Genomic DNA, 14480 nt, shown 5'->3' on the forward strand with positions numbered 1-14480 from the left:
ACAAGAGGCTCTGATGGTTGCTTTGGGGCTGAAGACCAAGGGCATTTTAAAATGAGGGATGGATACCGAATGGCCATTGAAATGCATTGGTTACAAATTGCCATAGGAATGCACTGAACTTCAGAACGGCCATTGGAATACATTACACCCGAGTTATTGGTTGCTTACCCAATGGATTTTAGGGGCTGATGGGCCAAATGGCCAGAGAAACAAGCATTGCCCATCAGAATTGCATTCAGATAGAAGGACCATTCATTCTGACTTGTTTGCCTGGTAGATGATATTGTGTCAACTATACTTTGCAGTGCCTTTCCCCGTCACTTTCCTTATCACAAGGAAGTCCCATCTTTTGGGGAAACTGGCTTGTTGCACAAGACCTCCCAAACAACTATAATTGTGCAACCTGAATTTGCCAGTATGTGACTGAGTCCCACCCAAAAATAGCAACAGTCTGGAACTGCCTGTAGACCCTTGTCTTCTTTTCTGAAGGCACAGTCTGTATTCTCACCATAATAGAGCCCACCATATAGAGCCCACCAGCATGGATTGTGGCCCTACCATGTGCATGGCAACTCCAGTTTTTGCAGTCCTTGGCAGGGAGTAAAAACAGGAAGTGTATTAAATCTCTCCAGGACCACCAAACTGGTGGGCTAATCATAAAGTTGGAAGGGACCTCAACAATAAGCGAGTCCAATCCCTTAGCAATGCAGGAACTCATTTGAATCTGTCCTATCTTATTAATGTTCTTCTTCCACTGTGGATGCAGTCATGATAGTGATGCATGGAATGGAGATATTGGCACTCTCCGCTTAAATAGGCAGCAGTGCGCATATAACCACACTGTCATGGGCTGGTGGAAAATTATTTATTTATTGTAAATTATTTATTTATTATAAATATGTATATTCCACCTTTCCAAGAACAATGCTCAAGGCAGCTGACACCAATAATAAATACAAAAATAAATAAAACCATCTAAACAATTCAAAGACAACAGTGTCAGTCTCAATCCAAGGAGGAATGTTGCATGAATCAAAAGAGGTCCATAAATTTTAGTTGGGCCAGGTCACCACAAGCCCTGCCCATCCTGTTCCCACATTAGTGGTAGAGCACATGCTTTGCATGCAGGTTTAATCCCTGGCATCTCCGGTTAAAAGGACCAGAAAGCAGGTGACATGAAAGATTCTTTACCTGAAACCCTGAAGAGCTGCTGCCAGACAGAGGAGAAAATGCAGAGCTTCATGAACAAATAGTTTGATCAGTTATAAGTAGGGGTGTAATCATCCAGGGTTGCAGGGGGTCATGGACCCCTAACTTTTTTGGGAGCAGGGTCCCTATGTACAAGCCAACCAGCGTGAAAAGGGAGCATGTTAGCCATTGAAAACAGTCTTCTCACTTGACTAACAACATGCTTCCTTGTCCTTTCGAGCTGATTGGGAGTCAGAGTGAAAGGAGGTGAGTCAGTCACTGAGAAGACTCCTCTCAGTAGCTAACATATGCCTCCCCTTTCATGCTGATTGGCTCCTAGGGTAAATGAGAAGTAACCTTCATGTCAAAGTACCTTGTTATCTCAAATCCTAGTCCCACACGGCTTCATTTCAGAATTTTTAAAATCAAAACATTTCCCCTAACTTTTAGCCTCCAGAGAGACAGACTGAGCTGGGGGAAACACATGCACACAGCAGTTTTATTCTGGTTGTATAATACTGTGATTGCAGAAGAGATGGTGAATCCTGGGGGCCTGGCTGTGAGGGGGCATGCTATGACTATCATGAAAGGAACCTGCAGTTCTAAATTTGCCATCATGCTACTGGAGAGTGGTCACTTTTTAGTATGTCTATAAGGGACAGGTGGGCAGCACACAGGGCTGGCTCCAGGTTTCAGGAACCCCCAGGCAAAGTGCCATCTGGTGAACCCCCTTCTCTATTGGTGGGCGTACCTAGAAGCAGTAGCGGGCGGCAGCACTCTGAGAAGCACTGGATTCAAGCTGCTTTGAGAGAGGCTACATTGGGACAGTGTGGCAACAGATTTATTTGTTTGTGTATGCGTTTATCTTTCTCCCAGTAGATTAGATGGCTAGACCCAGCCACTCAGTACTGCTTGGAGTGCAAAACCAGAAACAGAGGGCTTAGGGCAGGCAGCAGCAGAGGGCCCTGCTGAGGGCCTGGCAGCTGCCCCAAAGTGCCAGGTTCCGACACCAGCCCTGGCAGCAGTCATCAGAAAATTATGGGTAACACTGGAGATTTTGTTTGTGGACCCAGTGAATCAGCCAAGAGGTAAGTAGCCTCCATTCTGGTCTATGGCCAGGAAGGAAATAAAGAAAATGCATTACATTGTATAGGGTCATGGCATTGTGGCATAAAAGACAACCCTTTCACACAGGGCTGGGGAGCTTGTGGCCCTCCAGATGTTGCTGGACCACAGCTCTGATCATCTCTGATCACTGGCCATGGTAGCTTGGAGTCTTATGACATATGGAGGGGCACAGATTCTCCATCCCTGCTTTGAAATAAACAAAATAAATCTCTGCTTCTTAAAAGCCATTTCCCTTGTTACCTATGGAGAATCACGCAGAAAAATATTTGTAAATCAGAAGAGAATTGATTGTTATTTCCTTTTATTGTCAATGTGCCACTTTAAATGACTTCCACAGATATGGGTAGGCAGATGGTCTAGTAAAAATATTTTTGAGCTAATAACTTTTGTGAACATATTTGTATGGCTGAGAGCTGAAACATACATAACATTTATTTTAACCTCCAAGTAGCCATGGAGGATGACCCCCCCCCAGCCAGTTTTGATCACAGCAGTGGCGCTGGGGGAAGGAGCGGTTTCCCCATACTGAATCTCCTCTCCCTGAAGTTTCCATCAGGCTCACAGTGGAAAACATACAAGCATTTAACCCCCAGCCCTTCCAGCAACTTTTAATTGACCCTTTTACCTACAATAGTTGGGTTTCTCAGGATTCTTTACCGTATAGATAGATTCTGAGATACGCACTGTGTGATTGGGGACAGGTAAGAGTTATTGCCCCTCTCCCCCAGTTCCCCCCCCATGTAAAGTTAAAGAGAAATATGACTCGGACATGTGTGTAATCCAGTTGTGGTGAAACTGGCTCTCCAGATGTTCTTAGACACAAACTATCAGCCCCCGCCTAGCTTGGCCATTGTTCAGGGATTATGGAAGCTGTAGTCCAGCAACATCTGGAGGGCACTAGATAGGTTATCCCTGATCTGAAGGGAGGCAGGTTTTCCAACTCTAGTAATCCTTTTCCTGGGCTTAATTTGAGCCACTGGTTACCAGTCTCAGCCTCAGAACCTCTTTGAAATTTTGAGCTCAATTCTAGAATGACTGAACAATTATTTTTAAAGGGTAGTTTTGAACATGTGCAGAGTGCCTTTCACTCTCCAAAGCTCCCCCCCCCATGCACTTCCAGGATTAGTGAGGACTGTCTGGGCTGGAGGGCATGGTTTGTGAGAAAGCTCTAACACCTTTTAAATGAACAGAACAGGCTTGTAAAACATAATGCAATAACAACAGAGCAGGATTGTAAAATCCCACTCTGGTCATCTGTGCTGAGCCAGAATCCCTTCTACACAACAAGCGTTACAAACCCTGGAGTTTCTCCCCCCCCCCATAAGCCACAAATTATTGGTGGAAGTATGTTGGGGCAAACCGCACTAGTAACAACTTTTGTGGACTCATAGCTTTTGTCTTTCTCTGGGTGGGTGGGAGAGCAAAGGCTCTAGCCGCCTCTGAGCAATACAGAGTGCATTTCCCTCACTGCTAAGCAACCACACCTATATCGTCAATCAAAAGACTTTTAGTTCAGGCTGGAGCCCCCAGCACCTCTGCCTTTACATGTTAAGAAGATACAGCTGGTTACTTAGAACAACGCTGATGTGGCAGTGGCTGGGGAAAGATAGTAGGCTTGCCACCTGGTCCTTGTTTCGAGGAATGCAGGAACTGTTTCTTGAAATAAGGAAGAGGTGGCAAGAAAGGGATAGGGGAGAAATTTGGTTCATTTCACATTTAAAGGCAAACCTACTTAATTTGCACTTTCTGAAACAATACACAAATCAAAACACAGCCAACCTTTGAAATTTGCACTTCTCCAAATTTTGCAATGCAGTTCTCCAGCCATGATGGGTAGAAAAAGGCATATACTAGCTTAAAGTGTGCATATACTAGTGAAAATAACACAAAAATGCATTCTGTTAGGGAAAGTTGCTTTGCAAAAATGTGTATATTAGACATTCACACAAAAATGCTGATGAATTTTCATGAGGACTTTAAAGAGAATTAGCAAACTGATTTGAAATATGGAGAACTGAAGAGTGGAAAAAAGAGAAATTGAGAGAAACAGACAGATTCACCCATCTCTAATGGTAAACCTAGATGGGATGGACTTTCTCTCCTCTTCAGGCCCAACTTCTGCTGTGTCAAAACATAATGGGGCAGGGGACTGACAGAATAGTTGGGGGTCCCAGAGTTTGATTTGAGTCTGGATTCTCCGAGATTTGACCCTGGGACATAGGAAATTTTAGAATAAATGAGAATCTCTGAACTTGCATTGAATGCTTTCTCTTTGTTCTTTGAACACCTCACCTACCTCTGGGATTGGGCATCCTTTTTAAAAAGTCTTTGTAATATTATAGTAAGCCACTGCAAGCTTCTGATGGGCTACTCAGTGGGTTATGAATTTTATGAATAAAGGTAATGGTAATGGTAAATGCCCAATCTAGCCCTATATTAACCTTCCCAAGACTTCTTCCCTACCCAGTCCCGCCCCCAGCAGATGCTTAGAAGTTTTGTTTTGTTTTTAATGTTAGGAGATCAAATCCTAACGAGTAGTTTGGTCCACACCGAAACATCCCTCACCACCATCCTTCCCCCACTCACTTGAATTCTGGATTCTGGTCAGGTTTGAGGCCATAGAAGGAAGCGGACAGTGTGACCATCCAGTTGGGCAAGAATTTCCCATCTTCACATTCCAGGAAAGGTAGTGACCACTTGACATGGCCAGTATCCATCACATAACTATCTCCTTGGCTCCATTTGGGAGTGTCCAAGGTCTTGAGGTCATTGCTGAGGGTTCGTTTGTAGAGCAATGGGGCTTTCTGGAACCGGAAGAAGTTGTACCACTCATTTTCCCACATCAGATTCCTCAAGCTCTCTGCAGAGGCTGAGAGATCTTGGAGTAAGATCTCATTGTTTTCCTTGGTAGCCTGAAGCATCATCTGGGGCTTGGAAGACACCGGGTGAGCATCAAAGGTCAGCACGGCTCGGTAAACTTGGGAATCTCCTTCCATAACACTTCTGACCAAGGCGTGGTACCACTCAACATCCTCTTTCACGGTGGACTCCCTGATGTCATTGGTCTGGAAGACCATGTTGAGGAAATTGGTGGCATGAGTCAGGGTGTCAGTAGTACTGCGCAAGTAGAAACGCAAAGCTGATGGAGGGCCAGAGGCCTTCCCCATATCCCTCACCTCAAACCTCCGGGTGCAGTTGGCTTGCAAGAGGTGCAACACCTTCCCAGAGTACAGGAAAGCCACTGCTGCCTCTGATCCCTCAGGATCAGTCTTTTCCAAGTTAAGGGTAGGCATCCAAGTGAAAGGTGAAGCCAAAGAAGAAGATGAAAGGGAGGAGGAGGAGGAGGAGATCAATTCCTTTACTTTGGGAGTCGTGGTCTTGGGAGGTGCTGACCGTTGATGCTGGAAGATCCCAGCTGCCCAAAGGAGTTCCAGATGGAAGCACCCAAGAAGAAACCTCAATAGGCAGGTCTCCATGGTTCAGCAAAAGGCTCAGAAATGCCAGAGTCATCTGGCGGGGATCATTTCAGCCACGAGGAAGCCCTCTTGGGAAGTCTTGATGCATCCGGTGGGGATCTAGAGATCCTCAAGAGGTGGAGGAAGAAAAACGTGAGAAGCAATGAAGGAAGCCAGTCCATCTCCAAGAGGAACATCCCTAAAGGACATTGGCACCCCTGCCAAAGAGTTCCCAGCCTCCTTTTTTCAGGACTTTCTTTCTTTCTGTCTTTCCCACTCTCTGATTTTTGCTCTCCCTCTGCTTCTGTCCTCCCTGGCTGGTGATGGAGCAGACGTCACCACAATATGAGCAGCTGCTGGCACTCCCCCCCTCGCTCCCTTCCCCTCCTCGGCTACTATTATATGCCTGGGCTTTTAAATCTCTGCAGATACACACACACACACACACACAGTGCTCTATCAACAGCCTCACTTGCTAATGCTTGAAATGGAGAAATCCTGTGTAAGGCCAAAGAGGGAGACAGGCAGGGAGAGAGGGAGACAGGCAGGGAGAGGGAGTGTCATGGCAACAGGAAATTTGTCTTCCCACCTCACCCCTCCCTTTCCCTTCCCTCCTTGCCTTTATTCCCCCCCCCCTTCATCAGCTTGACTAACACCATGATAGTCATTTATAAGGTCAACTACTGCCTACTGATGTTTGTATCATGCTGCTAAATATAATTCACTGTTGAGGCACTGGGGAAGGGTGGAAGGGAAGAAGGGTAAAACAAGGATGGAGAATTTGCAGAGTGTTTTGTCCTATTGCTGTCTATATGTTGAGATGGTATAGGAGGGGTATGTGTGAAATAGAGAGAGAGCAGGATGACGAGGGTGATTTGAAGAAGAGAGAAGCATGGAAGACAACCATGAACTAATCTGAGCCAGAGTTTACCAGGGCTCAGCCTCCAGAATCCCCAATGCCAAGGCTCAGTTCTGAATGATAAGAAACTATAATAAAGAAGAGTATCCCTGCACATATGCAAAGTGTATTTTCATTACCATTTAACCAAAGCATATTCCACATTCCTGTGGTGTGCTTTTCTATCAGTTGGATGTGTCAGTTTTCATTATTTGGGTTTAGGTTGCTATTCTGTCTCATTGTCTTTCATAAAATCCCTTTCATAATCAAGGGAAGGTGTATTTTTATGCTGTGTGTTCACCATGTTTATCTTTTAACACTGATTGTAAATTAGTGCTGGTAATTCAATCTTGCTTAATCCTTTTGTTATTCACTATGGCCTTTTGCTTTACAGTGAAATAAATTTTGACTTGACTCCTAAACACTGGAGAGGATGAATGACATTTGTCAAGAGGAAGCATGAGCTGGAAAGAAGACAACAATGGCTGGGAGATACAAGGCCGGTCCTACTGTTAGGTAGAGTGAGGTGACCTCCCCAAGTGGCAAATGCTGGGGAGCTCCTGAGCCCTCTAGCCACTGCCCTCTGTTGATGGACAGAGCTTTATATGCCACATGTCCTGGGGCCTTAAACTTGGGGGCAGTGGAGGATGCTGCCCTGTCACCCATGTTGAAGAAGATTCAACTGCCAGTCCAGTCAGGTTCTGTACATGCCATGGAATGGAGGTGGATGGAACCATTTTGGGCTTCACCTCAGGCAACAAAATGTCTTGGGCTGGCCCTGGAAGTTAGGGTAGAAATATGGTGGGAAGGGAGACAAATGGCAAGAGATCAAAGGAGAGGAGAAGCTGCAAATGAAATTGCTTTTCCACATTAGTGAATCAGATTGAAAGGAAAGGATTCTCCTCACCCCCGCTTCCCTTTAATTCATATTTCAGTCATATAATTCCTCAAGGGGGCCTTGAAAACTGTTCTCATTCAGAGCATGTTTATTGACATTAAAATGCCTATGCTGAAAGTTTTGATTTTTTTCTCCTTCCCTGTTGTCCACATTAGTTTTAACCTTATTAGATTAAAATAGCCTTGAACTCGGCTTAACCCTGCAAGCAGGAAGCCTGTGTACCCCCCAATACATTTCAAGTACATTTCCCCTCCCACAAACAATCCTGGGAACCGTAGTTCATTAAGGGTGCTGGGAACTGTAACTGTGAGGGGTAAACTACAGTTCCCAGAAATTCTTTGGTGGAAGCCATGTGATTAAATGTGCTTTAAATGTAATGGTGTATACACAGCCTTAGAAACCCAACACTACTGCATTCCCAGTTCTGAAACCAGGTCTGGCACAAGACATTTTACTGCCTGAGGTAAAGGACAAGATGGTACCTCCCCACCATTTCACATACACGAGCTGCCGGAATGGGCTGTTGAATTTTACATGAACATGGGTAATGGAACAGTATCCTCTGCTGCACCTGAGGGCAATAGGCTAGCTTATGTGATGCACTGCAGTCTGTGTGGTGCACTCAGCTCTGTCCATTCCCTGCCCCTCAGCATGTGCCACCTGAGGCAGCTGCCTCACACTACCAAATGGAAGGGCTGTCCTTGTCTGAAAGAATGGGTAGCCTCATAACCCGGTTTCATAGACTGCCATGCTGTTTAGGAGTGAATCCTGTGGACATTCAGTGCTACACTTGAAATAATTAAGATTTGACTGGAAAATGAAAATCATAAATAGGGACAATCTTCATGACCAAAGATGTGGTTCTTGATGAGAGTTTGGGCATGCTCACATCATCCAGAAGCATCCTGTTATGGGATTGTTTCCCTTTTACTTTCAGAATAGGTTTTGAAAAGGTCATACAATAACTTAATCAGCCACATTGAGAAAAACACTACACAAAGGAAAGAATGTAAAATCTTCAAGACGTCTAGGTCGTTGATGGTCCTTTTTAAGAAGATTATACTAGCTATCAGAAGACTGGATAAGTCCAATGTATTGCACGGAGAAGATGCAAATTCCCTGCGTAGAGAGCTTACAGTTTATCAGACAAGACCAGTGGTGTAGTTGTCTAGGGTCTCTGGGGGTCTTAGACCCCTTACTTTTTTGGAAGCAGGATCTCAGCAGGGTCCCTATGTCTTCAGCATCCTACGAGCCAATCAGCATGAAAGGCAAGTGTGTTATCCATGAGAAGACTCTTCTGACATGCTTGTCCTTTTCTGCTAATTGGAGCCAATCAGAGCTAAGGAGGTGAGTCACTGAGAGGACTCTTCTCAGTAGCTAACACACTCCCCTTTCATGCTGATTGCCTGCTAGGGATGTCTATTGTTGTGGGAGAAGGCATTAGCAAGAATCTAATTCTCAACCCATCAGCAAAAAAAAAGAGTGTGTGTGGCTGTAACTATCATGAAGGGACCCTGCAGCTCTGAATTTGCCACTACACTACTGGACAAGACTGGAGTGGGGAGGAAGGAAAAAGGCCAAGGATTTCAGGAGAGTCAGGTGGTAATGGGGGCTCCGCCAGAATTTTTGTGGATGTATTGTGCAACATGCAATTGACACAATAATAGTGCAACACTGATGGATTTATACCAGACTGTTCACACATAATTCCATTTTATTAGTTGCTCTGCGATGCTTTCCCAGTGTTACCGCATTATTGCTTTCTGGAGGGACATTCTTGTGCTGTAGCACAACAAAAGCGGGACAACAACCCCACTCCACCCACACCCCAGAACGTGAAAAGTTACAGGATTTCAGCAGGAAGCTACAGGACACGCACTAATTAGAAGTGAAGCAGTATGTCCATGTCCACCCTGAAACTTTTGCAGGCGTAAACAGTATTGAAAGCAGGATTGCATATAACTGCCCCAATACCTTTGTAAGGACAAATCGTCATGAATGCAGAATAACAATTACATCCAGAAGGGCCCTGGCTTAGGCAATGAATGGAAGGCTCTGGTGAAGAAGGAAGTCTTAAAGGATTTTTGAGGAGGAAAAAGTTGGGGCTTCATGAATCAGGCTTGGAGAAATGCCTCCCCTTGTGCTTTCTCCCCTTTGCTGCTAATTTTAAATTATTACTGTTTAAAAAACTAACTAGACAACAGATAAAAGAGATTAACGTTGGAGAGAACAAACTTTAAGGGACGTAGGAGAGATATGAGAGGGGTTTCAGTTTCCATGGTATGTACACATATTTCTCTTGTTCCACTGCCACCTCCAGTTAAAACGTTTTGCAAGTTTTTAATACAAAAAATAGTTTAATAGAAATAAATAGGGTCTAAGGGGTAATAGGATTGGAAATGTGTAGGAAGAAATCATGACAATAATCAGTGGCAGCTGGTTCTCACTAGACCTGGTGGGACTGCTAGGAGGTCACAGCAGCATGGCCAGCTTCTTCTGGTTTTCTCCCCTTTTTTCCCCTCTTGCGAAGATACTGAGGACATGTAAGCATTATAGTTTTACAAATGGTGAGCAACTAACTAAACTGAAAAGTGTCTTACTTTGGTTCAGAAGGGATCCCTGGTGTCACAGTTGCTTCTCTGCTGGGAGAAAAGTTGTGTGAGCCCTACCTATTCTGGTTCTCTCCCTTTCCTCCTCATTTGCAAAAAAACCCCAGTGAACACTTCTTAAATATTTAGCATCTTAGGCTGCAATCCAGTGTCTGCTCAGCTCCATTGGGTTCAATGGAACTCACTCCCACGTAAGCGTCTATTGGATTGCAGCCTAAGTGTCTAACCTTGGTTCATTGGTTCAGAAGGGGTCCCTGGTTTTACAATCTCTAGTGTGGGTTCATGCCATGATCACTGTACATTACTCAGAAGCAAGCTCCACTGTATTCCATGGGGATTGCTCCCTGATAAATATGAACAGGATTGCAGCCTTAGTTGGTCAGTATTAAAGGTGCCGCACAGAACTGTTATCAAGGGACCCCATACATTTCCTCACCTATGGGAAAACATTATTACCCTTGCCCAGATTGTTAACTTCTACATCTTTTTTCCAGAATGTGGAATAAGGTACAGCGATATTAAGTGGACTAGAACCTGGGAGGCCATGGTTAAGATAAGCCAGGAAACTCACTGGTGACCATGGGCCAGTCACTGTCTCTCAGCCTAACCTAGCTCATTGGGTTGTTGTGAGGATAACACTGGGAAAAGGAGACCCAGGAATGCCATCTTAGCTCCTTGGACGAAAGGTGGAATAGATATAAATGCAATACATCAATAACAAATACTCAAAATAAAAAGCCTCTCTCCATCCTGTCTGCCTCTAATTTTGAATTGGGGGAGGGGGCAGATATGGAATAATAAAAAGCCCAACGTCAAAACCAAAGGAAAAAAGAATCTGGGACACAATCACGATATCCAGGCCAACAAATGCTGCACTTTGCATGTAGGTCCTTGGCAAGTCCAATGTGTGATTGACTGCTTGGACAGGCTTGCTTGGGTGGGGGCAATCCATGCTCCTGTCCCACATACAGGCTCTGCACACTGTTATCATCTGAACCATCTTCTACACCATCTTACTTTTTGTAATAGCATTTTAGGTTTGCCAAAGTATTTTATAGTCTTTGTATCTTCACAGCCATCCTGTAAAGTAGATCATAGTATTATTTTAGCAAAACAACAAAAAGAACAGTACTTGCACCTTCAAGACGAACAAATTTAGTATAGCATAAGTTGATTTGGCTTGAGTCCGCTTCATCAGATGCACCATGAAAGCTTATGTATACTACATTTGCTAATCGTTAAAGTGCTACTGGACTATTGTTTTGTTTCTGCTATAAGCAATGGCTACTTGGTTACCCCTAGCCATGGCTAATTTGCACCTGCCTCCCCAATGCGGAATCTCTATATTTAATAAGATGATTCCACAACAGTAACTACAGCCTGAACTATAAACTCTTCATTCCCAGTCATCATGATACATGGAATCACTGCTATTCTTTTATCAAAATGCCAGGGAAAAAATCAGAACTGGCTCTAGCACCCAAAGAAATTCATCACTGTCATGTTACAGGAATCCAATCTGAGCCTAGAATAGGCCTGGTTTTGCAAAAAAAAAAAAGCTGATGTTACACTCCAGGCAAGAAAGATGTGAATAAATTAACTTTTATTTTCTTGCAGAACTATTCTTGCAGTTTAACAGAGGCCTAAAACAAGGCTCAGCCATTATAGAACTTCTCGTGTGGGCTTTTCTCATGCTTAATGTGTGTTCTAGTTTGTTCTAAATAAAATTGTTGTGTAAAGAGTACATCTTAGAATCACCACACTATTATTGTTCTGCACTCAGTCTCCCCACACCAAACTGACAATAACAATCAGTACATTCACAATAACAATCAAAGATTAAACCAAGTTGCAGGCACTATTTCCATAATCAACAAGTTACCAGACTCACAGGATGCAAAAAGAAATACATATCCCATCATGCCTTTCCATAAAACAACTCCCCTCTTCTCTCTCAACACAATTAATTATCCTAATTATTCCATCAGCTTTTAATGAGGGTGAACTGTGGCAGGTTTAGAAAACACATTTTTTAAAACAATTATTTTAAGCCTCCCTTCCTGTCCAATAAACAAAAATGGTATAAATAAAACATTTATTGTACAAAGTACATTTATTGTTCTTACAGTGTGTCTGCTGGTGCTCACTCACACAACTAGGCAGTTCAGTGAAATAACAATTCAGCAAATAAATTAAAAATAAGCAAACAGACTATCAGGGAAGCTAAGCACAGTACCGCGGCCTAGTTACGGCTCTGTGGGTGCAGCCTTCAAGGAAACAACTCTGAGCATCCTCAGACTGGACTTCTTGGCAGCCCTACTAAGTTTTATAGTGAGGCAACTGTATACCCTCATAACAACAAAGAGAGCGAGAGCCTTCCCAGCGAGGGCTGGAATGCAGGCAAGCCCTCCAAGTCACATGGTTTTTCTGCTTAGAGATACATGGGGCAGATCTTTGCCATAGCTATACTTTTGGATTTGGATTGGCTGAGTGGTGCAGGGACCTGACTGGCCAGAGAACAGGAGGCTGACAGAAATGCTTCTCCAAGTCTCTGGAAGTTCATAGAAGTGTAAAATGTCTGTGGGACAGGAAAGAGGGTGGATTTTGCAATTTGGTGCCAGGGGGAGGGAGTTTTTAAAAAATTGCTTCATATCCTTCTTTGGTGAGATGTGCCCCAGTAACCCTAGGCAGTGGTTCTTAACCAGGGGTGCACGCACCCCTGGGGGTGCGAGACACTTTTTCTAGGGGTGTGAGGCTTTGTTCAAGAGATTTTAAAAATGCATTTATCTTAGCTAAGTTAGGCTAAAACACACATTAAATTAAATTAAATTAAAATTAAAAATTAGTGGTATTTTTTCAGAGGATGTGAGAGCATATTTTGGAAATCCAAGGGGTGCTGGCAGTGGAAAAGGTTAAGAACCACTGCCAAGTGGGTCAGCCTCCACTGATTATGATAATATTACAGTCCAAAAGCTTGCCAAACCTATTTACCAGAGGCAAAAGTGGAATGAGTGTGCACATGTCTTTCAGACTGCTTTAAACTCTTCACCAATGTTGTTTCCAGCTAAAGAGGGACCTTCCCCTCTCCTCCTCTCCCTTCTCATAAACTTTAACTCTGAATTTACCCAAACATTCTGGTCCTGGAATGCAAATTGCGTTTAGTGATGTAAAAGCCAAATATATATATCCATCCCGTTACTCTGAGCCAGAACACTGATCAGACTGAAGTTTCTCTCCCCCTGTGTGTGCAGTTATACTTCTACAAAGATAAATAATTATGTTACGCATTAAGCTTATAGCATGGCTGTGGGCTTGTATCCTCTTTTTTGCAAAACACACGACCCCACCCCACAATTACTCCTGTTTTCAATCAAAGCAAAACTACAGCCTAGCCTAGCCTTATATCATCTAGGTCTAATTGTATTGGATATATGTTTATACGAGGGGAAGCTGCATTAGTTGAACCCCAATCTTGATGGTTAAAAGTCTCATTTGCATCCAAATTGAGTAGCAAACTTTTCCATTTGAGAGAGCATTGTTACTTGCTTATTCCTCTTTTCAGTAATAAAAACATTCATTTTTATCAATTCAGCCGGATCCATTCAGCTGGATCCATCTTTGTTGCTAGAGGCCCAGGTGACCTCTGTGGCTAGGAGTGCCTTCTACCAGCTTCTGCTGCTGAGACAGCTGCAGCCGTTTCTGAACCAGGATAGCCTGACCACTGTTGTCCACGCACTGGTAACCTCCAGGCTGCATTACTGTAATGTGCTCTGTGTGGGGCTACCTTTGAGGTTGGTCCAGAAGCTGCAGCTCGTGCAAAATGTGGCATTGAGACTGCTCACTGGGGCAGGGTATCTTCAACAGGTCACCCCACTGAAGAAAGAATTGCACTGGCTGCCCATTTGCTACGAGGCCAAGTTCAAGGTTCTAGTTTTGGTGTACAAAGCCCTATACAGCTCGGGACCAGGATACCTGACTGTCTTATCCCTTATATACCAAGTCGATCACTGCGCTCTGCAGGCGAGGGCCTCCTGCAGATACCATCTTATCAGGAGGTCCATTCCGCACAATATAGGAAATGGACCTCTAGTGTGGCGGCACCTACCCTGTGGAATTCCCTCCCCTTGAATATTAGGCAGGAGCCATCTCTGTTATCTTTTCAGTGCCTTTGGAAGACTTTCTTCTTTCAGCAAGCCTTTTAAGCTGAGACCTATCCCAGTTTGCATATGTGTTGGAATTGCTTTTACTATTTTTTTTTTAAACCACAATGTTTTTTAACCCTTTTTAAAGATGGTTTTAAAGCT

At 43.9% G+C, this 14480-nt stretch overlaps 1 protein-coding gene across 1 annotated transcript in view; it reads right to left on the reverse strand.

The window, feature by feature from the left end:
* Positions 1 to 5792, reverse strand: part of GPR179 (G protein-coupled receptor 179) — a 60201-nt gene extending 54409 nt beyond the window's left edge. The window contains 1 exon segment of the mRNA XM_061590435.1: positions 4903 to 5792. Within this exon segment, the coding sequence (XP_061446419.1) occupies positions 4903 to 5792 (890 nt within the window).
* Between the last annotated feature and the right edge of the window lie 8688 nt (positions 5793 to 14480).

Source organism: Rhineura floridana, chromosome 11 (genome assembly GCF_030035675.1).
Source record: "Rhineura floridana isolate rRhiFlo1 chromosome 11, rRhiFlo1.hap2, whole genome shotgun sequence".
Lineage (NCBI taxonomy): Eukaryota > Metazoa > Chordata > Lepidosauria > Squamata > Rhineuridae > Rhineura > Rhineura floridana.